Source organism: Camelus bactrianus, chromosome 22 (assembly GCF_048773025.1).
Source record: "Camelus bactrianus isolate YW-2024 breed Bactrian camel chromosome 22, ASM4877302v1, whole genome shotgun sequence".
NCBI classification, from domain to species: Eukaryota; Metazoa; Chordata; class Mammalia; order Artiodactyla; family Camelidae; genus Camelus; species Camelus bactrianus.
This window is the reverse complement of record NC_133560.1, coordinates 27,306,525-27,332,639: the sequence shown is the minus strand read 5'-3', so window position 1 is coordinate 27,332,639 and position 26,115 is coordinate 27,306,525. Positions and strand designations below refer to the sequence as shown.

Below are 26,115 nucleotides of genomic sequence, written 5' to 3'. Positions count from 1 at the left end.
GCCTCTCAGCCCCTGACCAGCTTCAGATGCCAATCACAAGCCCCAGTGTCCCCTGTGCGTCTGTCCCACTGGCTGTAGACCAGAGGTTCCAACTTCTCTCTCCTCGAGTTCCATTAGTTTGCTCGAGCTGCTCACAGAACTCAAGACAACATTTTACTTACTAGAGTACCAGCTTATTATAAAAGGATACAACTGAGCAACAGTGAGATGGAAGAGATGCGTGGCTCAGAGTATGAGGAAGCAGCATGGAGTCGCTGTGCCCTCTCCAGGCACGCCGCTCTCCCCAGATCTCCGGTGCTCACCAACCCGGAAGCTCTCTGACCCCTATCCTTTTGGGTTCTCATAGAGGCTTCAATACACAGACACGACAATTAGATCATTGGCCATTGGTGATTGATCTGACCTCCAGCCCCTCCCCCTTCCCTGGAAATCAGGGGGTGGGGCTGAAAGTTGCAACCCTTTAATTACGTGGTTGGCCCCCTGGCAACCAGCCCCCATCCTTAGGTGCTTTCCAAAAGTCACCTCTTTAACATAAACCCAGTTGTGTTTATGGAAACCCATGGAAAGGGGCTTGTTATGAATAGCAAGACACCGGTTCACCTCTATGGCTCTGAAGTGGTTTCAGGAACCGAAGACATGATGTTTTAACACAAGACGGTTTCCTCACTCATCACTCAGGAAATCCATGGGTTTTTTTTGGAACTCTGTGCCAGAAATAAGGTGAAGCCCAAATACATATTTCTTATTATAAAACACAATATCCCCAGCAGGTTTAAGGGAAACCAGTAAACAAGTTTTGGCCATTCCTGAAAAAACCTTTCTTGCTGGTAAAATGATTGGCAGTTTTATTTGAAGGTGTGCAGGGTGATAAGGCTATCTTCACCAAGGTATAGAAGCAAGCCAAGGGGCCAGTCACTAGGTGTGTGTCTGGACTTGTCAAGCCAGGAGGTGTTTGCCGTGTTTGTGCTGGACCTTATAAAAGAGTCTTTTAACGTGGGTGAGAAGGCAATTTCAGGACCCCTCGCTAATGGGACCAGTCAAGAATTTTACCAGCCAAGTAGATGAATGTAATTGTATTGGGTGACCCTGTCTCAAAGATCAGGAATTATTTTCCCAAGGTGGTGAGCTGAGAAGTGATAGGGTCATAGGGAACTGGGTAAATACAGGATTGATCGCACTCTGGACTTCAACCCTCTCCCTAACAAGTTCATCACGTTAAAGGAGCCTTCTCAAAACTGGATCCACCTTCTTGACATAGATGGTGGTTGGCACTCGCCGTTACCAGGTTTTCCCCACTGGCCACCATCAACATCTCCAAATTCATTTTTGAGGTGCTTTAATACGGTCCACACTGGTGATGTACTATTTAAATGGCTCAAATGAAAAGAGAACAAATGGACCCTGCATTGTGCAAACTCTCCAACCAATGCCCCCAGCCGTCACATCCACCCACAAGACTCCTTGAGAAACTTGAGTTCAAGATAAGAAGCCGTGCACTTCCTTTTTCTGGTTGTTGTTCACTCTGAGGAGCTGCCAGACGGGGTGACAAGCCAAGGGCTTTTCGTCTTGTGGGTAAGGAGGAACTGGTTTTGTGTCTTTCCACGGAAAATAGAAAATGTTTCGCTTGTGACCTTGGGTCTAGAAAAATATCCTGGCTCTGGAAAGGTTTTCAAGGCTACCTTGTTACATGTACAAGGCTGCTTTGTTTCTTGAAAGCTGCTCTAGGGGCATCTGCCTCATGTTCATTTTCCCATCTCCGCTTGGGCAAGGGCTGTGTGTGTTGCATGGCGGGGTAGAACATACTGGGATGCTTAGGCGCACTCAAAAGAGGTGGTGAATTGAATTGTAAGGGGTTTGAAGAGAACTGAAACAGGAAAGTTTCAAGAACAGAGTCTGAAGCAAATGCTGGTTTGTGAAGCTTGGTTCATTCTTCTCTCTGTCTCTCTCTGTCTCTGTGATGTAAAATGTATTTCTTCCAGTGGGTCATGGTAAAAAAAAAAAAAAGAAGACCCCCAAATCAGCATTGCTAGATGTACGAAATAAATCAGGCACAAGGACAAATGCTATAGGATCTCACTCATGTGGAAGCTACACTAATCAAAGGCACAGAAGCGGAGAGCAGAATGGTGGATTCCAGGGACTGGGGAGAAAGGAACAGAGGAAGTGAGGTCGAAGGGTTATGAAGTTTCAGTTACACAAAACGGATCGGTTCTGGAGATGTGTGATACAGAAGTGCCTGCAGCTAACAATACTGTATTGTGTGCTTAAAATTCCCTAAGAGTGTGGATCTTCTGTTAACACACACACACACACACACACACACACACACACACACACACACACACACACACACACCATACAGGGGCAGGAGGAAGTCCTGAGAGGTGATGGATATGTTCATGGTCTTGATGCAGTGATGGCTTCATGAGTATATAGTTCTTCCCAAACTCAACGTGTTGTATACACAAAATATATACAGATTTTTCCACGCCACCCATAGCTCAGTAAAGTGGTCCAAAAAACCAAAAAACCTAACTCAGCATTGCCAGGGGTCTCAGCTGTGCTGAAAACATTATCACTTCTTTTACATAAAATACTCACTTCAGTTAAACTGGTTTCAAATGAGTCCTCAAAAAAATTACCCCTATTTAGACTGGGTTTCTTTATGTTGGGAGATTGCACAGTGCATTTTAGAGTAGGTTTTTGGAAGGGAGGATCAGTGCGAATGAAAAAGGGAAATGAATTCTGGGGGAAGAGAAAGCATCAGGAAATAGCCAAGTGTAACTCCTCAGAGATTCCAACACACAGGACTGAATTTTTAATCAGGCAAATCCTGTCTGCTGCAGAGATTGCAAGCAGTCTTTGTGGCCCGCTGGCTCTGCATTTAGGGGAAAAGTGGATCTGAATGTCTTCAGGCGAAGGCCAGGGTCTCCACATCTCCACTGTCTCCTGACTCGCCTCAAATTCCCCGGTGGCCTCCCTTACTTATATTACAAGTTTAGATCTAGGGGGCAGTGGGGTTTGGGATCTTGGTGCAGGAGTTATGTGTGGTCTTTGGACTCAGACTGACTTTTTCCAAGTCTTAGCTTTGCATTTTATGAGTAACACCACTTTGAGCCAGTGGTATAACTGAGCCCTCATGTCTTCATCTGAAAAATGGGAGGATAATTATGAGATCTACATCATAGGGTGGCTGTGAGCTTTCAATGAGATAGTACTGTCAAGGCATTTAGTTGGGTGCTTGACACACCATAGAAGTTCCGTAAGTGTTTTTAGGAACTGATAATAGAAAGGTTGAGAGAACTGTCTGCAGCAAAATTTGATCTACATACTAGATACCAGTGTGTGAGTCACAAATGTGTGACTAGCCCATTGAGGGCCATCAGAAATAAGAGACTTTTTCTGGGATGGGACTTCTCAGACCACTGCTTTGTTCCTGTGGGGGCTTCATGGGGCTCTTACTAATTCTCATCACCACTGGGTAATGGATATGTCCTTAGCATGCAGAGGCCTGGTTATACATAACGGGAGTCACGGAAGAGGCATGAGAGCTCTCCATGACCACCATCATCACTGCTACCTCCACCACCACCATCACTACCACCACCATCCCCATCATCACCATTCCCACCACCATCACCACAACCACCATCATGACCATGACTACCACCACCATCCCCATCACCACCACCATCACCACAACCACCATCATGACCGTGACTACCACCACCATCACCGTTACTATCGCATCCACCATAATTACCACCATCACCATCATCAAAACCATTCCCTTTGCTGTCACTACTTCCAAGTACATTACTTTCACCATTACCACCATCATCATCTTTATCCCCATGATTAATATCACCACCACCACCACCATTACCGCCATCATCATATCCTGTTCTCATCGGTTAACTTTATTCAGCACCTGCCCCGGGCCAGGCAGGTGTTGCATGATCTGAAAGGTTATTTCACTGAGTCAGCACAATTCTGTGAAGTATACGCTCTTTCTTTGCTCCAGTTTGCAGATGAGAAAAACTGAGGCTCAGAGGCATGGTCCTTACACCAGAGTCACTGAACTAGTAACTGAAGATTTGCAATTCAAACTCGGGGTTTCCTGGGCACAAGTTATGTCATCTAACTGTGCATGGCCAGCATCTAACTGTGGATGAGGCATTGAGAGAGAATTGCTCCACAGTCTGGCCTTAAAGGATTCCAAACGAAGAGATCAAAGCAGAATGGAGATATAAAAACAGCATAGAAAAGGCAAGGAGCTGCCAGAGAGAAGCCAATTTTTAAAGCCATTTTGTTTTCCCTTCGATTAAAATATTTTGATTAAAATTTTATCATTGTTTTCTTATTGCTAAAGTAATGTATAAAATTTAGAATTACAGTTAAATAAAAAAGAAATTTAAAATCACTCACAATGCCATTTCCTATTCACATTTATAGTTCCTTTAAATGTAATATTATATATTTTGCTCTACTACCTGCTTTTATCTTCATGCCGTACCACAGTCACTTTCCATGTTATTTTAATAGCCTCCTGCAGCGTCACTTTTTATTATAATATTGAATTATTTGCATTACACATTGTTAAATACTGTCTTTCTTCTTACTTACATTTTATGAACTATTTTCTTCAAATTCTTTAGATATATCTTCCCAATTGATGCCTTTATCATCCTTTGAGCATTATGTACTGTCTTTCTTTGTCTCTTGTAATAGTCTTTATTTTATGATCTATTTTATATGATATAAGTATTGCTACTCCAGCTTTTTGTTTGTTTGTTTTTGGTTTCCATTTGCATGGAATATCTTTTTCCATCCCCTACTTTCAGCCTGCATGTGTCTCCAGCCCTGAAGTGTGTCTCTTGTAAACAGCATATATATGGGTCTTGTTTTTGTATCCATTCAGCCAGTCTATGTCTTTTGGTTGGAGCGTTTAATCCATTTACATTGAAGGTAATTATTGATACATATGTTCTTATTGCCATTTTGTTAATTGTTTTGGGTTTGTTTTTGTAAGTCTTTTTTCCCCTCTCTTTCTTCTTTTTGCTCTCTTTTCTTGTGGTTTGAAGACTAGAGAAGTTCCTTTAACATTTATTGAAAGCTGGTTTGGTGGTGCTGAATTCTTTTAGCTTTTGTTCATCTGCAGAGCTTTTAATTTCTCCATCAAATCTGAATGAGAGCCTTGCTGGATAGAATATTCTTGGTTGTAAGTTTTTCCCTTTCATCACTTTAAATATATCGTGCCACTCCCTTCTGGCCTGTAGAGGTTCTGCTGAAAAATCAGCTGATACCTTATGGGAGGTCCGTTGTATGTTATTTGTTGCTTTTCTCTTGCTTATTTTAATATTTTCTCCTTATCCTTAATTTTTTGTCACTTTGATCACTACGTGCCTTAGTGTGTTCCTCTTTGGGTTGATCGTGTGTGGAACTCGCTGCGGGTAACTTTGTCATCACTGGCACCACTTTTTGAGTGGTTTAACAGAGCATATTACAGAGTACATTGTGTTTGCTAATATGCACTGGAAGTTCTTACACAGTGTTGTTTTTTGTTGTTGTTGTTGTTGTTGTTGTTGTTGTTGTTGTTGTTGTTGTTACTGGAAGAAACTGGATAGTTTGTCCTGTGGAGTTTCTTACCGTCTGGATCTTGCTGATTCCAATAGTCCAGGATTTCAAATTCTAGCAGAATATTCCATCGGAGGCATGTACTCTTTCCCACTTGTTGGGTGGTAACACTTGCTTCCTATAAGCCACCTGCTCTGATCATCCTTGCCGAATCTTTCCTTGAGATAATTTCCCAGAAGTGACATCATTGAGTCAACAGATGGGCAGAAATGGAAGAGTTTTGGTAAACACCAGTCACCTGGCTTCTCAACTTTGTGGCCATCAGAAATTGATTCTCATGGGGCTGATTCATTCCAGGAGCACTTGCCACACCTTGCGTGAGAACATTTCTCAGATCCAGCTCATGGTTCCTGGAATCTCAACTGCTATGGGAAACAGGTGCCTGTCCCTGCTCTTAGGTGAGTGGAACCAAGAATTCCCCTCTCTTCTCCCTGTGCCCTGGATATCCAATTCCGGCTTTGGTTGCTCTCTCAAATTTGGCACTTTCTCCAGATAGTACTGTGCACACATATCCTATGAGAAACTCTTATATTGAGTCTCTAAGTTGCTCTCTCTCAAGGCAGAATGGAGACAAAGACTTGGGTGTAAGTAACTTACTGGGGAGGGAGAGGGGGATGTCAAAGAGGGAAGGGAGAAGAGTGAATGAAAGGAGGGCTAATGAGGGGTTACCACTGTCTGTAACTGGCACTCAAATCCTACTGGGGACCCTTCCGGTATGTGAGGTGACTTAGAAGGGCAAGGAGCCCTGATCCTGGACCACTTGACCTTGTCACAGGCTGCAGGAAAATGCCATTTTCTAGAGTAAAGCAGTGAGTTATCTGAATGCATAGGAAAGCTCTCTGGGATAGGCGCAGGGGACACGTCAACCGTCTGCTATGCTGACTGACCACCAAGTGGGTCCATGCCACGGCTTAGTACATTACAGTGACCTGGACCTACCCATCCTTCTGCTCTGGGCTTGAGGGTCCTCAAGGTCATAAAAATACCCTCAGAGGACTTGAACACAGACTAGAAGTCTTGTCAGGAGTTGGGTGCAGAACCTCTTATAGCTGTAATCAGATGCAGCTCACGTTCCAATAGTGTAAGATGCCCTCCTGTGACTCTAGTGTTTCTAGCCTGCCAGGAGGAACCCACAGTGAAGCCAGCACACGGATGACTTGGCAGGAGACAAAGCCCCCAACTCACTCAGGTTTCAGCCAAGCAGAGCCTCAGGGCATCCCCCATCTGCACCATCCCCCCTCTCTCTGTTCCAGGTCTCAGTGTCCTGCTGGCTCTGTCAGGATCAGAAGCAAAGAATTCCGGAGGTGAGTTTACTCGTTGTGAGTTGGGATGTGGAACCTGCCTCCAGGGGAGAGCAGGAGCCCTTCTGGAGAGAACACCCAACCTCTGCTACTCTCTGCCAATTCCGTGGGGCGCCCAAGCACTGTTACCCTTTCTTCATCATCAATGTCACCACCCCCATTTGTTAGCTCTTGCATTGCACTGGGATCAGTGCTGAGCAAATTACATGCACCATTGCATTAAATCGTACTGACGTTCCTTCAAAGGAGGTTCTGACGTTAACCCCGCTGGACCAATGGCCCTGTAGAGAAGTAGCTGGTTCAAGGTCACAAGGCTGGTGGACATTGGACTATCCCGTTTCCTTCCCCAAAGCCCACCTTTCAACTCATGTTGGGAGGTACCTTTGCCTTTATCCCATTTCATGGGTTGGGTCTCCCCAGAAGCAGATTCTGAGATCAGGACGTGAGAACAAGTCATTTACCTGGAAGGCAATTCCCAGGAAGCACCAGCTCGGAGGGGAAAATTACAGGCAGAGGTGGGGCGTCAACACAGGACCCGCTGTCAAGCAAGTGGCACGTGGTGACCGGAGCTCGCTGCCCTGGAGACTGCTGGACAGACCAAGGACAGTGCAGCTCAGTGGATAAGGAGGCTGTTTTCTTACTGTTTATTTTTTAAAATGGCTGTACAATACAAATCACACAAAATTTGCCATTTTAACCACTTTAGGTGAGCGTGAAGCACATTCACATGGCTGTGTAACCACCACCGTCGTCCATCCACAGAACCTTCCTCCTCTTGCCAGACGTAAACGCTGCGCCCATTAAATAATGAATCCCCATTCCTCCTCCCAACAGCCCCCAAACCTACCATTCTGCTTTCTGTCTCTATGAATGTGGCTGCTCTAGGTACCTCATATAAGTGGAATCACACAGCAGTTGTCCTTTAGTGATGAGCTGATTCACTTATAAAAACGTCTTCAAGGTTCGCCCATATTGTAACATGTCAGAATCTCCTTCCTTGTTAAGCCTGGATAGTGTCCCATTGTGTGAATGGACCACATTTTATTTACCCATTCCTCCACTGATGGAAACTTTGGTTGCTTCTGCCTTTTCGGCTTTTGTAAGTAGTCCTGCTGTGAACATAGGTAAATATCTGTCTTCAAGACCCTGCTTTCAATTTCTTGGACTATGTACCAGGAGTGGAACTGCTGGATCCCATGGTAATTCTAATTTAAAAAAATTTGGTTTACAAATTGCCACACAGGTTTCCACAACAGTTGCACCATTTTACATCACTACCAGCAGTGCACTAGTACAATTTCTGTACATCCTGCCAACACGTATTTTTCTCTGTCTATTTTTGATAATAAGAAAGATGTTTTTTTTTCAATCCACTGTCATTTAATACATCCAGTCAGTCATTGATCGAGGGAGCTGCTCCTGGGTGAAGAAGGCATTGCTAACCTGCCATGTGGTGAGCAAAGAGGATGCTGGCGGCCAGAGAAAACCCTCGGTAGAGAAACACAGGTGCCGGCAGTTGGAAGTTGTACTGTCAGGCAAATGCGGTGTTGGTGGCAGAGGTGGGATAAGGGTGGGGCACTGCGAGCATCTGTGTTCAGCAGTAAGATGGGTGCGAAAGGGGTGCCAACAGAGCTATTCCCAGGAGGACGTTGTTCCAACCACAGCATAAGGAACATCATAGGTGTTCAATGAATATTTCTTGAATGAATGAATGAGCAAATGAACAAATGGATCCCATGTTCAATTGCAGCTTTCTGTCCGCCGTGCCCAGAAAATGCCGACTGCTACAACAGCACCCACTGTACATGCAAAGGTGGATTTCAGTCCACTTCTGGGAGGAGATACTTCAAGCCCAATGAGAAATGTGAAGGTAAAAAGCAGTCCACACTCACCTTGGAGTTTGGAAAGGGTCAGGGACATCCTTCCTGGCCCCAAATACTGTGTTTCATAGGGGTGCTGGTATTGTAAAGATGCAAAAATATTACAAGATGAAAAAGTCAGGGCTGCCTCAGTGGCCTTAGGGAAGTCCCTATCCCTTGTCTCCTTCTCACTCTCATCTTAGTACTGGCTTGATGATCCCTGATACTGGCTTGGTTTTTCTTGAGAGGAAAGCGGAGTTCCCAGGACCCTGGGCTCTTGAAGGCTGAAGCGCTGATTTTTTGTTTTTTGTTTGTTTGCTTGTCTGGGAATTCCACAAGGGCAGGGATCTTATCTGTTTTGTTTATTGCTGTACGCCTAAGACAGAGAATCATGTCACAGAGCAGATACCCTACAAATGTGTGTTCACCAAGAGAAAAAAATGAATAAATTATCTTGGCACTCCATGTCCTCCATGATCTGGTCCCACTTTTCACTACTCCCATCTGCTTGAGCCAAAATCCTTTTTCATCTCCAAAATTCTAAAGGTCTATTTGAATACCAAGGGAAGTACCACTCCTGAGCATCTAATTGCTGGAACTGGGTATCTGATTGATGGAGTTGTAGTGTCAGTTCAGAAGGTGAAGCAGAAAAGAGTAAAGCATTTAGGATTTATTTTATTTCATTTCACTTCATTGTTTTTTTAGTTTTTGTGGGGGGAGGGTAGGAAATTAGATTTATTGATTGATTGATTGATTGATTGATTGATTGATTGATTTTTAGAGGAGGCACTGGAGGTTGAACCCAGGACCTTGTGCATGCTAAGCACACACTCTGCCACTGAGCTACACCCTCCCCCTCAGTTCATTTTTATTGTGACAAAATATACATAACTTACAGTTTACCATTTTAGTCATTTTTAGGTGTGTCTTTCAGTGGTACTAAGTACATTCCCATTGCTGTGCAACCATCGTCACCATCCATCCACAGAATTTTTTCATTATCCTAAACTGAAACTGTATTCATCAGGGACTAACTCCTCCCAGTCCTTAGCAACCACCATTCCTGCCTCTGTTAATATGACTCCCATAGGGACCTCCTATAAGCAGAGTCATACAATACTACATTTATTTATTTAAAAATTTTTTAATTGTAAAATATGCGTAACATAAAATTTACCATTATAACCATTTCTAAGTGAACCATTCATTATTATGAGGTACATTTACTCATTTTTGTGCCATTATCACCACCATCCGTCTCCAGAACTTTTCTATTTCCTTTTTTTTTCCCCCGCTGGGGGAAGTAGTTAGGTTTATTTATTTACTTTTTTTTTTTTTTTTTTGATGGAGGTACTGGGGATTGAACCCAGGACCTCATGCATGCTAGGCATGTGCTCTACCACTGAGCTACACCCTCCTGCCTTCCAGAACTTTTCTCATCTTGCAAAACTGAAACTCTGTCCCCATTCAACATTCACTTCCCACTGCCCTTCCCCCAGCCCCTGGTACCCACCACCCTACTTTCCATCTCTGTTAGTTTGACTGTTCCAGAGACTGCATATAAGTGGAATCATGCAATGTTGGTTGTATTTATTTTTTTAACTTTTTGTTTTGAACTGTGTTTTTTAATTGATTTAATAAACTGTGTGATTCAAGCATTAAAAAAAACCAAGCCTCTATCCTTACTGCAGTGTTTTGACTTGCCACCATTGTTGTATTCCAAAGCCCCACGTATACGCGGGTGGGTCTACTTCTGGATTAGTTGGTCTGTTCCACAAGTCTATTCATGCACCAGCAACTCATAGTTTTATTGAAGTTTTATAGTGTGATTTAATGTTTGGTAAGGTCAGTCCTCATCTGGTAGTTTTTCTGATTATTCGTGTATGATAATATCAAGGCATCTCTCTCCATAAAATACATGTAGAAATTTTTTTTTTGTCGGGTCGTATTGGCTTTATCAATTAACTTAAGGAGAACCCACGTCTTTATAATACCGAGTCATCTTAACCAAGAAGAGACATCCTGGGTACGTCTCTGGCTGATGTTGGATAGTAGAGACGTCACAGGCAAGGGAAGGTGGTATGGTTTTATGAGAATAGAAAATGACATTTTCTCTTGATTCACAGATATTGATGAGTGTGAGACTGGACTGGCAAAGTGCCAACAGAAGGCATATTGCAGAAATCAAATTGGAAGTTACTACTGCAGCTGTGTTCCAGATTTTCCCATCTTCAACTGGGTGGCTAGCATCGTTAAACTGAATCATGACAAATGTTATGGTAAGAACCTCCGAATACTCTCGCCGCTGTGAAGAGGGAGGCAGGGGGAGAGCTTTTGAGAGTTCTGCCAATTTCAGGTCAGGGTAAGAGAGCAGAGATCTGCCCTGGCTTCTGTCACGCTTCAAGCCACTGTTGTCCTTGGTAATCTTTTCCTGAGAGATCTCATTCAAGCCCATGGCACCGACACCCATCTCCATGTAGATGCCTTACAAATTTCTGTCTCCTGCCCGGACCTCTTTCCTGGCCTTCCTAAACGACACTTCTAATTTTCTGCTGGGCTTCTCTACATGTTCCTCTCTGACTCTCGTTAAGTTCAGTTTCTGCGTCTGCCTGCCTGCCTGCATACTAACACCTGTGACTTCCTGCCGGGACCTCTGCTTCCAATCCAATGCCAAGGGTTGATCTAGTGTTCCTCTTTCCTTATTTGTAGCTCCTTTCTCCAACACTGAGAAACCTGGTTCTCACTGTCCAACCTGTGTATTAATTTGCTCATTCCTAGTATAATTCCAAGTTTTGAGTTAGATGGATTGGATTTAATTTTTGGCCCTACCACCTACCAGCTGCATTTTGGGCGATGACTTAACTTCTGTATGCTCCATCTGTAAGTGAGAATGCTAACAGTGTCTGCTGTATTGGTTATGGGTTGTGATGTAACAAATTACCCTGGCGCCAGTGGCTTTAAACAACATACAGTTGAATCTTGAACAATGTAGGGGTTGGGGCACTGGCTTTCTGCACAGTTGAAAAATCTGTGTGTAACTTGACAGTTAGCACTCCTATCCATGGTTCCACATCTGCAGATTCAAACAACCATGGATTGTGTAGGTCTTCCATACATATTTGTTGAAAAAAGTCTGTGTTTAAGTGAACCCATGTGGTTTAAACCCGTGTTGTTCAAGGGTCAACTGTATATTTGACCTGCATATTTTACAGAGTCTCACAGCTTCTGTAGACCAGGAAACGAGGTATGGCTTACCTGGGTTCAGGGTTTCTCACAGCTGCAAAGTGTTGGCTGGGGATGCAGTCTGATCTGAAGGCTTGATGTGGGGGCAGATCTACTTCCAAGCTCACTCACGTGGTTGCTGGCAGGATTATGTTCTTTGAAAGCTATTGGCCTAAAGACCTCAGCCCCTTTCTGGCGGTTGGTGAGAGGCTGCTCTCGAGTTCTTACACAGGTGGGCTTCTCTAGTTTGCTGTATTACAGCTAGTGCAAGAGAATAGCCACACAGAGACTGTAAGCAAAACAGAAGTCAGTTTTTTTTTAACCTAGTCTTGGAAGTCACATCCTCTCACTTTTGCTGCATTCCGTTCATTGGAAATGAATCACTGGGTCCAGTTAGGAGGGGAAGATTACACAAGGGTGTGAATAAAAGGGTGTGAGGTAGGGATTGTTGAGACACATTTCAGAAACCTGCTCATCTCAGGCTGTAATGGGTGGAACGTCACCCCCTGGCCCGATTCCTGTCCACCTGGAGCAGGTGAACGAGGTCCTATTTGGTGACAGAGTCTTTGCAGACAGAGCCAAATCAAGACGAGGTCATGCTGGATGCAGTTGAACCGAGCCCAGTAAGCCTGATGTCCTTATGTGAAGGGGAAATGTGGGCATTGAGACATAGAAAGACGTGCTGAGCCAAAAGCAGAGGCTGGAGTTACAGCGCTGTCAGCCAGGGACACTGGAGACGGCTGGCAAGCCCCTGAAGCCGAAAGAAACAGAGAAGGGTCTTCCCCAGAGGTGGCGGGGGGACCACAGCCGTGCTGACATCTCGATCTTGGACTTTCAGCCTCCAGAATCTTGAAAGAACCCACTTCTGTTTTTTTAAGCCACCCGGTCTGTGATACTTTGTCTCTGCAGTCCTGGGAAGCGAATACACCCCACTTGCGATGATTAAGGCAGGCAGGAGAATTAGCACAGTGCCGGGAACCTAGGGGAGCGCGATAAATATTAGCTATTATGCTATGCATATCTTGGTTCTAGAATCTTCTGTGTTCCTTTAAATGAGATAGTGGATAAGAAGGCACTTTAAATACCATGCTGTTGAGGGGAGGGTTTAGATCAATGGTAGAGCGCATGCTTAGCACGCACGAGGTCCTGGGTTCAATCCCCGGTACCTCTGTTAATAAACAAAAATCAAACAGACAAACCTAATTACCTCCTCCCCCAAAATAAATAAAATCAGAAGTTGGAAAAAATAAGTACCATGCTGTGCAGACAACAGCAGGCATTATTGCTGCCTGTATCTTATTATGTCAGTTAACACTCATTCCTTTGGGACACCTTCTCTGTGCCCCCAGTGTGACCCTTTTCAGTATGTTCCCAACTCATCTCATCCTATTTATTAAGAACATGTTGACTCTTGCAATAACTTAATTATTTATTTGTCATTATTTGCTTGGTGACTTTCCCACCTGACCGCAAACTCCACAAGGAAACACCTTTTGTCTCTTTATTAACTTACATCCATAAGATTTAGCCTGGCTTTTGTAGGTGCTCCATAAATACTATCAACTGAATTGTTTAGTTGGAAACTCCATCCTAATTCCTTTTAAACTTCTACTGTGGAAGGCATTTGGGCCTTCCTAAAGGGGAGTTAGGAGACGGTGTGGACACCTCGGGGAAACAGCCAACGCGAGGATGGTTGGAAGAAGGATGTGTATCCGGGCGTGTTGTCTGTTATAGTCCGTTGAACTGCTGATTTTCTTTCCCAGAGGATGCTGGTGAGCAGCCACCGCTACCAGGGAAGGTTTGGGTGAGTAAGGTGTCGCCTAGGTTTGGAAAACAGCCGATCAGTCTTACTATGTCATTCTCCTGCTGAAATACTACCATGGCCCCCTCTGGCTTACAGCACACAGCACTCCTCACCCAGGAGTGATCTTGTCCTCTATCCCAGGGGACAAATGGCAATGTCTGGGGATATTTTGAGTTGTCACAACTAGGGTGCTACTGGTATCTAGTGTGTAGAGACCAAGGATGCTGTTAAACATCCTACAATGCGCTGGGCAGGCTCCCGTGACCATTATCTGGTCTCAGATGTCAGTAGAGAAACCCTGGGGAAGGGTTTAAATGCCTCAGCTGTCATTCAAACACCGGTATCTAGAGCTGTGTTCCACCCCCTCTCTCCATCACCACTTCCAACGCACTCTTTGCAGGTTCCAGACAGCTCACCCTTTAAGCCTTCCTGTTCTCATAAACACAATGGACTGGTGATACACCCTTATGGGCTGTGTGTCATAGACGAGAAAGTACATATCCGCTTGATAGCACAGAGCCCAGCGGCACCTTAATACATGCTATTGCCTTCTGGGCTCACCCAGCCACGTTTAATGTGTCTTCCTGCTTTCTTTAGTTTCAACGAGTCTGCTTAATTAGCTTTTTTCTTTGAAAGGAAATTCTAAGGAACAATGGCAGCAAAAAACACATTGCAGAAAAGGCTACCCAACTTCTTCAACAAATAGAATTGCTCATATGGAATAAGAGTTTTGTTTCTCCCGGAAAGCATGAAAATGCTACGCTTGACATAGGTAAGAAACAGTCAGCATCTTCCTTATGCCCCGAAAAGTGTTTGAGGGTGACCTTCCATCAGACCTTGTGTTTATATATTTATATGACATGGAGAGAGTTCACCCAGGGGATTCTTCCCAAATGCAGATCTGCTTCTAAGTGATGATTTCCTTGGAAAACTTCTATTTTTTATTTTTAAATTAAAAAATTTGAAATGTAGTGGATTTACAATATTGTGTTAGTTTCAGGTGTACAGTGTAGTGACGGGTTTTTTTTTTTGGCAGATTATATTCTGTTATAGGTTATTACAAGATATTGGGGGTAATTCCGTGTGCTATGCAGTAAATCCTTGTTGCTTATTTATTTTATGTATAGTAATTTGTTAATCCCATATTCCTGATCTGCCCCTCCCTGTCCCTTTGGTAACCATAAGTTTATGTTCTGTGTCTGTGAGTCTGTTTCTGCTTTGTATTCAGATTCATGTGTATTAATTTTTAGATTTCACATATAAGTAATATTATATAGTATTTGTTTTTCTCTGTCTGACTGATTTTACTAAGCATTATATTCCCTAGGTCCATCCATGTTGCTGCAAATGACAAATTTCATTCTTTTCATGGCTGAGTAATATGCCACTGTATACCACATCTTAAGCCAATTGTCTGTTGATGGGCACTTGGGTTGTTTCCATGTCTTGGCTATTGTAAATAGTGCTGCTGCAAACATTGGGCTGTATGTGCCTTTTCAAAGTAGAGTCTTTTTTCCAGATGTATACCCAGGGGTGGAATTACTGGGTCATATGGTAGCTCCACTGCTAGTATTTTAAGGAAATTTCATACTGTTTCTGGGACACCTTTAAATGCTTAGCTTTTCTTTCTTAAAAATTAAGTTCTCCCCTCCCCAGACACTCCATTACACATTATTTTTTTTTTAATTTTTGCCCTTTAAATATTCTATGGTAAAGGCTGAGTTTGCCTACCCTAGCTCCAGCTCTGGGAAGCCTGGCCATCTCCTCTCTCCCCCTGAGCTGTGTGGCCAGTGCAGGATACTCATATCATGTTAACCACTTCATCTCCCTTGGCCAGAAAGGAGAGAGTAGTACCATCTGGTCTACCTTGCCTGCAGTAAATGAAATCACCAGTAGGGGGTCTTCCAAAGAAGAGTGATCTTCAGCAAGTTTCTTAGGCAGGAGATGTGCCCGAAGCAGGACTCACTTTCTTACCGTTTTCAGTCTATGAAACCAAGAGGTGCAACGAGACAAGTGAGACTATTCTGGAGGCTGGAAATAACACGATGAATATCGACTGTTCTGCCGCCTTCAAAGGAGCCACAAGAGGTACTGTGTCTAAGACGGACTCTCTTGACCTCCAAATTCTAGGCACTGCTGTGTCATTTCTGGGTGGCTGGGCCAAGAGATGGGGCTTCTAAAGGTTTCAAGGTAAGGAGATGCTGTGTGGTGGAATTAAAAGGTCTACCTTGACCAGTAACCAGGCAATTTGGAGGACACACTTGTGACAAACACACAGGTTCAGACAGAGATCCCTTGATATGCTTCCTTAAAAGGGAGGGGCTGGTGCATGCTGTTTCCACGTGATGATCCAAAAAAACTCCCTCTTGATGGTGGCAGATGACTGTCGCCTTAAACACTCTTTCCCTGGGGAAGCATTTTATGATCCCTCTATTTAAAATAGCCACCCAGTCTTCCTCTATCCTGCAGGTTGGCAAACTTCTTTTTGTAAAAGGACTAGGTAATAAATATTTTTGATTTTTCGGCCAGATGCTTTTTATTATACCTACTCCACTCCGACATTATAGTGTGAAAGCAGCCATAGATGACACATAAATGAAGGGACCCGGCTACGCGCCAATAAAACTTGATGTGCAAGAACACGTGGTAGGCGGGATTTGACCCCCAGGCCATAGTTTGCCACCCCTGCTGTATTCCATCACTTTATTTAAGTCTCTGCATCACATCCACACTATGCGATCTTTTTCTAATTCATTTATTTGCTTGTCCATCTCTCCCACTACAACATCGGCTCTCTGATACAGGGACTACTTTTTCCCCTGTCATGTTACAAAGTCTGGCACATGGTAGTTGCTCAGCAAATATTTGATGAATAAATAAATTAATTCATGCATGAAAAATATTTTAAAGAGAAAGACCCAGTTGCCTTGAGAGTGTCTTCACTACCACTGCAGTTCCTCTAGAAACATTCCTGGCTACTGATTGATCTTCACTCTTTACTGTGAGCTTTAGAATATCAGAGGGGGAAGGAAAAGATCTTAAAAGCAGTTGATTTTTTTTAGCGGAGCAAATAAAAGTGCAGGTGGCAAGTGTCTCTGGGTAAACCTGAGATGGTGGCACATGAGTGACTGCAGCTGAGGAAACACTGCAGCACGCTGTGCATTGAACTTCTGGGACTTAATTATTCTTGCGTGAAGGAGGGGACGGGAAGAGGATGGGAGGGAGATAGAGGGAGAGAAAAAGAAACAGAGGCAGATAGAGACACAGAGAGGTAGAGGAAGGGAGAGAGGGGAGGAAATTGAGAGAATGAATTAAATAGAGTGAGTCATCCTGCGAAATTTTCCATTAAGTTAGACACCCCAGAGTGAGCTTGAGATGGAAGAAGGGAATGTTTGGTTTCTTCATCCCACCTGAGTTTCACCTTCTGAGGATGAACATCTTGCCTCATGATTCTAATTTTGATGTCGAGGGCTCATATACATTTTTACCACACATCAATGGGATATTTTGAGTATAAATCCCTTATAATGTGTGGTGCATTATAATACATATTACACAGGCAAAACGCTACTCCCCAAGCCACATGTGATAGGTGAATTAGGCAGTGGAAGGGATTTCCAAGGAAGATTTTGGCTATACCTAACGTTTGCCGTATGACCCTCACACAAAACACTAGCGTACCCATTCCGCAAATTCTAGACACCCTATAAAATGATTTTTCTTCCATTTTCTCAGATAGCAATGTTGTTGCACTGATCACTTACCGGTCTCTTGGGAATATTCTAAATGGATCCTATTTTGGCAATAGAAGAGGGGCAAAGGGAGTCAAACTGAACTCTCAAGTGATGAGTGGCTCCATTGGTGTGAAGGAAAGAAAGGATCTATCTAAACCTGTGTTCCTGACCCTCCAACATACTCAGGTGAGCAAAACCTAGGCTAGTTCTGTGTGCATTACTTTGTGTGTGTGTGTGTGTGTGTGCGCGCGCGCATTACTTTAAGGGATGTATCACCACAGTCCTGGTAGGAAACTGAATTCTGTTCTGATCATTCAAAGAGAACCAACGGGAAATGTTGAGGTACTGTGGGAAACTATTATCACATTCAAACTTAAAATTGCAATGGAGGAATGAGCATTGCTGAGCCCAGGGCAGGCTGGAGGCATGGAAGAGGGATTGCCCTGGAGATGGAGGTAGCCTGCAGCAGAAAAGGAGTCTGGAAGAAATACGCATTCTGCCTCTCCTATCATCCAATGTTCTCTCACCAGTTCCTCTCATTGGTCCTACCAATGACAAGCAGCGTGAGTCAGGTAGTTCATAAGGGTCAATCCTGGGAGATCTGAGATGACCAGAGATGGGCAGAATAAAGGCAGAATAAACCCCACGGTCAACATGTGCTATGAAACTCTTCCCCACAAGCATTCCAGAGGAGAGAATTTTCCCAGTCCAGGTTCCAACCCAGTGCATCCATGATTAGCCTGTAAAACCAGAAGGAGACCCGCTTTTATGCTATTCTCTTTCCAGCCTGGCGGTAGCAGGAAAAAACATCTCTGTGTCTACTGGAAAGGATCGGAGGAGGGAGGCAGCTGGTCGACAGAGGGATGCTCTCACTGGGGCAGCAACGATTCTCACACCAAGTGCATGTGCTCCCACCTCTCCAGCTTTGCTGTCCTCGTGGCTTTTGCTCCCAAGGTACCACGAATCATGGGCGCGTCCCGTGAACGTGACTGTGTCCAGGAAGCTGTGAGGTCTTCCTCTCCGTGTCTTAGAAAAAGACTGTAAGATAAGGAGTCAAGCAGAAGTAGCTTACTTGAGAGGTAATTCCAAGAAGTACCAGTAGGGGGCTGGGGAATGGACGGGAAAAGGACAGAAGCCAACGCAGAGAGCATTGCCAAGGCAGTTACCGCTTTGGGTAACCGAAGGTTACTTCCCTCTGGGGGATGCTTGGAGTCCACGCAGGAGACACACCTCAGACTCATCCTAACTGAACAGTGAGAAAGCTGAGGTATTTACACACCACCTCCCCTTCAGCCCTTTGCTGAAAGCTGCATCCAGGGGCTGTCCATTCTCCGACAGCTCATTCAGAGTGGCCAGAACGAGCTCAAGCTGACAGAGGAAGCCCTCAGACATTGAAAAGCGGGGTTGTCAGCTCCGACAGTGGGAAAGTTCAAGGTGATCTGAGATCAAAAACGCCTGTTACTCTGCTAGAGAGAGTTAGAGAAAGCCCCTCCGTAGAGAAGACGACTGACTATCATCAATGAAAGAGCCTAGCCCCCCGATCTTCCCAGATCCCAACCGTGTCTCAGATAACTCAGGATTAAAGAAATCTACCTAACTTCTTTCCCCATTTCCTTTTAGCACCCATTTATTGAGCATTTACTATAAGTCAACCATCATATTGCATATTTAAATGCACAGCTTCATTTTATTCATTCAACAAATTCATGAGTACCTACTATATCAGATGCCACCCTAGGCACTGTAGATACAGCAGAGAACAAGACAGATAAAGAAATCCCAGCCTTCATGAGATGACTTTTGAGTGCCGTTGCCCAAAAGGACCACCGGTCACATGTGGCTATTGAACACTTGAAATGTGACATGTGGGACTGAAGAACAAAACTAAATTTTACTTAATTGTAACTTATTTAAATTAAGAAGCAGTGCAAAATATTTTTGCATTAAACTCAACTTTACTGTTTGACCACGTTTTACTTTAACCATTGAAAGCAGAGCATCTGAGCTGAGAAGCACTCAGTGTAAAATATACACTGAATTTCTAAGGCTTAATATGGAAAAAAAAGGATATCAAATATCTCATTAATAATTATTTTGCATTTAACAACAAGGTCTCACTGTATAGCACAGGGAACTATATTTAATGGTTTGTAGTAACCTTGAATGAAAAAGAAAAAATATATATATATATAACTAAATTGCTATGTTGTACGCCAGAAATTAATACAGCATTGTAAATCAACTATACTTCAGTTTAAAAAAATAATTGTTTTACATTGACTGTAGTTTGAACTGATTATATTTTGTTATATTATTATATTAATTATATTACATTCAACACGTTGAACTCAGTCTTTTGAACATATACTATTAAATTAATTTGGCATGTTTCTTTTTACATTTTCAAAAATATGGCTACCAGAAAATTTAAAATTGTGCATGTGGCTCACCTATTTCTTTTCTTTTAAAAAATATTTATTTATTTAGTTTTTGGGGGGGTTGTTATTAGGTTTATTTATTTATTTAATGGAAGCACTGGAGATTGAACCCAGGGCCTCGTGCATGCTAAGCATGTGCTCCACCACTTGAGCTCTGCCCATGTGGCTCACCTACTTCTATTGGACACTGCTGGCTTTAGTTTTTCAACAGCCCTGTGTGATAAATGCTATCGCTGCCCCTATTTTGAAGAAGGGATCACCAGATCTCAGTGAGATTAAGCCACTTGTTTGGGAGACTGAACTGGGAAGCCCATCTGATGCTTCATTAGAATCATGACAATAGAACTGGAAATTATAATGGATTCCTCCTTTGGTGGCTCATAGGAAGATCCTGTGCTGACTGTGATCACCTATGTGGGGCTGAGCCTCTCTTTGCTGTGCCTCCTCCTGGCAGCCCTCACCTTCCTCCTGTGCCGGCCCATTCAGAACACCAGCACCTCCCTGCACCTGCACCTCTCCATCTGCCTCTTCCTGGCCCACCTCCTCTTCCTCACAGGGATTAACCAAACTGAGCCTGAGGTAGGTGATTTAACCAAATTGCCTTGTTGTCATAATCCAATCTAGCCATCTTGATTTGAGGAAAGATGGGGAGAGAGGCAATGATCAGCAGTGATGGTGTAGGGGGAAAAAACAAGCATTTCCATTTCAACTCTCCTCCTATATAACTTTGAACAAGACCTGTACTTTCTGAAGAGCCATTTAGCAAAGTGACTGAGCGTCAGACTGATGGTGTTAGATAGTGTTACAACAGCTGCTGTAACAAATAAACTCCAAAATCCCAGTAGTTTATCAAAAGAGTAGTTAATTTTTTCCATATGGATCAGTAGAGGGTAAACAAACAGGTTTGAAGGGTGTCTCTCCTCCAACTTCAGGCCAGTGGAGGCTCTTTTATCTTCCATGCACAGCTTCCAAGGTCATCCTGGGGTCCTTTCCATCTTGGCCAACTGGCCAAAGAGAAAAAACACGGTGGAGTCCTAGGAGAGAGATTTATATGGACCACCTCAGGAAGTGGTGCATGTCACTTCCTCTTAAATTCCACTGGCTAGAATTCAGTCACATGGTCACACCTAACTGCAAGGCATGCTGGAAAATGTAGTCTCTGGCTGGGAAGGCATTCCCTAGTGACAAATCTATATTCTAGAATTGGGGCTGGAAGGAGGCTTGAATTTTTGGTGGACGGTGGCTTTGCCACACTAATCTACCCGTGAATCTCAACTCTTCATCCTACTTGCTCTATGTTGTTGTTAAAGTAGTTTTCCCATTGAAAACTTCCTCTCCAAAACAGAAGCATTGTCATAGAGCTTTAGTAAGGACCTAGCAAGATAAAACATTGAAATCATCTGGATTAATCCCTCAGGGAATGTTACCTTTTATCTTCACCATGATCATGATCATCATCACATACAGGAAGATTTGGAACTAGATGTTCTCCAAGGCTCCTTTGAACCCTAAAACACTATCATCCCATAGTCTGAAGGTTATGAAAGCACAATAATTTTTTTGAGAGGCAGTATAGTGCTATGGTTATGAGTAATTATGGTCTCTGGAGATAGTTAGGGTTTCAAATCCATTTTTTTTTTTTTTTTTTTACTAGCTGTGTGACCTTGGGGGAGATTTTAACCTCTCTGGGCCTCAGTTTGTTTATCTGAAAACAGGCAGAGGTTGTCAAACTACAGTGCTCAGACCCAGTCTGGCCCCTACCATCTGTTTTTATAAATAAACATTTACTGGAACCATGACCTCTGATGTCTGAAGGCTGGAGAAGATGGATGTCCCAGCTCAAACAGAGAGAGCAAATTCTCCCCCTCTCTAACTTTTTGTTATATTCAGGCCCTTAAGGATTGGATAATGCCCACCTTTACTGGTGAGGGTGATCTTTCTTAGTCTACTGATTAAAATGCTAATCTCTTCTGGAAACAGCCTCACAGACTCATCCAGAAATAATGTTTTACCAGCTATCTGGACATCCCTTAGCCCAGTCAAGCTGGCCCATAAAATTGACCATCATATCCACCCTAAAGGCTAGGTCAATAGAGTATTTATTTACTACCCTTGCCTATTATGGCTTTGTGGACTGCTTCATTTCTTGGCACTTCTGGCCTGCCCCATGCATGGGAAAAGCACATTTCAATGGCCAGTGAGAGCCCCCAGAAAATGTACTGCCTGTGGGCAAAAAGCCACAGGTGCTAGAACTGAAATCCCAGACCAGCATCCAGGAAATAACAAGTGCCAAGAATATAACCAGGGACAGACCACATGAGCTCCACACCCCTAACTCTTGCCTCTCTTCCAGGTGCTGTGCTCCGTCATTGCAGGTGTGCTGCACTACCTCTACTTGGCCTCCTTCACCTGGATGTTTCTCGAAGGGCTCCACCTCTTCCTCACTGTCAGGAACCTCAAGGTGGCCAACTACACCAGCGCAGGCAGATTCAAGAAGAGGTTCATGTACCCTTTCGGCTACGGGCTCCCAGCTCTGATTGTGGCTGTCTCTGCAATAGCAGGACACAAAAATTATGGAACGTATACTCAGTAAGCAAGATGAATTCATTTATGGTGGAAGTGGTGTCCATGGCCAATACATAATCCGAAACAATTTTTTTAAAAATAGATTTTCCAATTATGAATTATAGTTCCAACTAGTCCTTCCTTAAGCCTGAATTCTATTTTCTCTTGGAAATCCCTAGAGCAATATTTCTCAGCATCTTTGGGTTGGATCCTTTTGAGAATTTTGGTGAAATCCAGAGGCTATCTCCCCAGACAAATGTATGTACACACTAAATATTGAAATATAACTTTGGGAAATTCAGGGATGAAAAAAGCAAATCCATGACCCCACGTTAAGAACCTGTGAGCTCTATGTTTGTAGGATTCTGAACGAGTAGGTTGAATAGGTTGAGGTGAATCTCCAAAATATACAGAATAACAAAGTCTTGTGATACATCAGAGATAGTGCTTCCTGTAGCTAGTGTCTCATCTCATTCTCTTCATTATCTTACAAAGTTGTCACTGTTCATTATCTCATGCACAGGAAATCTAGGGCTTAGTGTATCTATTCAAGCTAAAAAGAGAGTAAGTCAGAATTCCCAAGGCAGCGTTCTGCAGGGCAATGTTTTGCTGCTTCACTAAAGAAGTTTTCAAAGCTCCACAAAGTTAGTTGAAGAGGTTAGTATTTTGGTAATGAGGCTTGAGTTCAGAAGCAGGTATGCCTGTGCTAAAACATGTGTGAGAATGTCCCTCTTTAAGTCCAAGAGATGCCCTGTCTCCAGCTTAAGCCCTCTGTCTAGCCAGATGATTCTGGCGATATAACGATGGGGTAGATCAGGGGTTGGCAAACTTTCTATAAAGGGCCAGATGGTAACTATTTTTGTTTTGCAAACCATTTGTGGCAATTACTCAACATTGCCCTTGTAGTGTGAAAGCATCCAAGTCATAGACAATATGTGAATGAATGGGTGTGGCTGTGATTCAGTAAATTTTTATTTACAAAAACAAGGGGTGGACTGGATTTGGCTTGTGGGCCATTGTTTGCAACTCTTGGAATATGTCTAAGTGTGGGAGGTTTTCTGCTGACTAAGTGTTGGCAATTGCTTGTTACTTTTACCAGCTTCATACCACTATGTCCCCTTTCAGAATAAATTATACCACCTTTGCAAACATAAACCATGATAGAATAAGAAATATTTGGTGACTAGAATACTTGGTACATGGACTATGCTTAATTATTAGTGTTGATAGTTTTTTGTAGCTATCGTTTGTTATTTTTACTCTTTTTTATTTTAGCAATCATTTATTATTAAGATACCTGCATTTATTGATCTTAACTCTGCCAGGAGCTGTACTCAAAAACTGTATGAACATTATCTCACTTAATCTTTCCAACAAGACCTATATGAGAAAAACTTTGATAAAAGAAATCAAAGAAGATTCAAATAAATGAAGAGATAGTCTATGTTCATGGATAGGAGGACTCAATTTTGTCAAGAAATCAGTTTTTCCCAACTTGATCTATAGATTTAATGTGTTCCAAATCGAAATCCCAGAAAACTATTTTGCAGATATTGACAAACTGATGCTCATGTTTACGTGGAAAGGCAGATGACTCAGAATAGCTAACACAATGTTGAAGGAGAGAAACAGAGTCAGAGACCTGATACTTTCTGACTTAAAGGCTTGGTATATAACCATGGTAATTATTTAATCTTCCCAATACTTCTGGGGAAACTGAGGCTCAAAGCATACAGCTTGTATGAGATGAGGATCTATGTCTAATCCCATGGAAAATCCGAGTCTGAAATAAACAGCTGGACGTACTGCTCAGATATCACTACAGGAGCCTGAATTCAAGTCCTTTGCCGTCTCCTAAGGAGTAAGCAGCTAATGCTTATCTTTCTCTCAACAGCTGCTGGCTCAAGCTTGATAAAGGGTTCATCTGGAGCTTCACGGGGCCAGTGGCCCTCATTATCTTGGTAGGTGACCAGTGATATTTACTGGTGTGTCCAACCTGGGTCAGCCAAGCATAGAGGGTGTTTCTTATCTGTGAAGGTGGAAATGAGATGAAGATAAGGGAATATAGCTTAATGTGATCAGCCCCTCTTACTGGAAATACTGTCTTCACATGTCTTTCCTCCTCTTCCCCCAGCCCACTGGTTACTTTGATATAAGATAACCCTCTGCAAGGGATTCTTTCAAAAATCTGGTACTTGTTCATTTAACAAAATTTAGTAATTCTTACTCTACATAGAGTGATGTTGTTCTGTCTGCCGGGAGCTTTCTGATTCCATCTGTTGTCCTGGTGTAAGTATGAATAGCATCCTTTTACTCTCAGGGCGTCCTGGCTTGAATGACAGGTATGTCGTTCTCATCGTCCATCGAGGGCCACAGGTTATACGCGTGTGCTGTACCCAAGACCAGAGCCTGTGTCCGTATCATCCTTATGAAGCCTGCATCTTTTGGGAAAGGATTCTTAGGTTTACCTAAAGTTGGGTTGCATGACAAGGATTTAAAAGAAAATTCCATGTCAATTTTCCATGCTGTTTCTACAGATAAACTTGGTGTTCTACTTCCAAGTTCTGTGGATTTTGAGAAGCAGACTTTCCTCCCTCAATAAAGAAGTTTCCACCATTCAGGACACCAGGTAAGACGGTACCAGAACCAGTGGCATCCACAAAAATTTTTTTTCCCTACAGGACCACACTGCCTGGGAAAGGAAATCCTATATAAAAATATGATATGAAAGTTCCTAGTACTAGAGAAAGAGTATATGAGGGCCAACTTATCGAAGAAATAAAAACTATAATTTTCAGTTAACTTAATGTACAACATCATCTCTTCAGTCAACAAACCCTGCATTGGGTGCCTCCTCTGTGTCATGTACTCTTCATATGAAGTTAATGCCCAGAGCATTGAGAAAATACTTCATACGAAATGCCCAGAGTATTAGCTTTCTCCTTCCGGAGAGTTTACCCCCTTCTGCTCTCCATTCTCCTTGGTTGTAGTAACTCAGTTCTCACCAATCATGATCTAAAGGCTTAAAAATAGTGCTGACAACTAATATGAACTAGGAACTTAGATGCTGGGCATTTATCAATATTATTTCACTGCATGCTCACAGCTCACACCTGTGTGTGGGCACTACTAATATCCTTATTGAGAAGAGGAGCAAACTCTGCACCTTGCTCAAGGGCAGGTAAGACTGTTGCATCAGAGAGTCACATGGATATGACTTAAAGGAATATCTGCTCAATTTCAGACCCTGGCTTCGATCTCATCTACTTAACAGATCAACTTAATGTTAATCTCTTAGCCTCGGGGTCTTCCATCCTGGAGAGAGAGGGCGTCACCTTTCTTCATGTTTCCTCCTCCCTCTGTACCTCTGTGGATGAATGCAGGCTCACACACGTGCACACACACACACTCACACTCACACACACACACGCACCAGCTCTCCCAGTCTCCATCAACAATACCACTCCATTTCACAAAACACATGTTTTTTTTTTTTGGAAGAAACCCAATACTATATTATATTCTGGTCATGATACTATCATCATCTAAAATTTT

At 43.1% G+C, this 26,115-nt stretch overlaps 1 protein-coding gene and 1 non-coding gene across 2 annotated transcripts in view; one reads left to right on the top strand and one right to left on the bottom strand.

Annotated features, from left to right (window-relative positions):
- The first annotated feature begins 1,426 nt into the window (after positions 1-1,426).
- LOC105078269 (putative adhesion G protein-coupled receptor E4P) overlaps positions 1,427-26,115 on the top strand; it is a 29,787-nt gene continuing 5,098 nt past the window's right edge. Inside the window, exons 1-14 of the mRNA XM_010966791.3 lie at positions 1,427-1,572; positions 5,935-6,035; positions 6,891-6,941; positions 8,689-8,808; positions 10,924-11,076; positions 13,783-13,823; positions 14,460-14,595; positions 15,807-15,911; positions 17,559-17,743; positions 18,344-18,511; positions 20,380-20,574; positions 22,349-22,584; positions 24,455-24,521; positions 25,098-25,189. Of these exons, the coding sequence (XP_010965093.1) occupies positions 5,981-6,035; positions 6,891-6,941; positions 8,689-8,808; positions 10,924-11,076; positions 13,783-13,823; positions 14,460-14,595; positions 15,807-15,911; positions 17,559-17,743; positions 18,344-18,511; positions 20,380-20,574; positions 22,349-22,584; positions 24,455-24,521; positions 25,098-25,189 (1,604 nt within the window). The 5' untranslated portion in view covers positions 1,427-1,572; positions 5,935-5,980. The remainder of the gene's footprint in view (positions 1,573-5,934; positions 6,036-6,890; positions 6,942-8,688; positions 8,809-10,923; positions 11,077-13,782; positions 13,824-14,459; positions 14,596-15,806; positions 15,912-17,558; positions 17,744-18,343; positions 18,512-20,379; positions 20,575-22,348; positions 22,585-24,454; positions 24,522-25,097; positions 25,190-26,115) is intronic.
- Positions 10,143-10,215, bottom strand: TRNAA-AGC (transfer RNA alanine (anticodon AGC)). Its single transcript has one exon. It is a non-coding gene; the product is annotated as a tRNA-Ala (tRNA).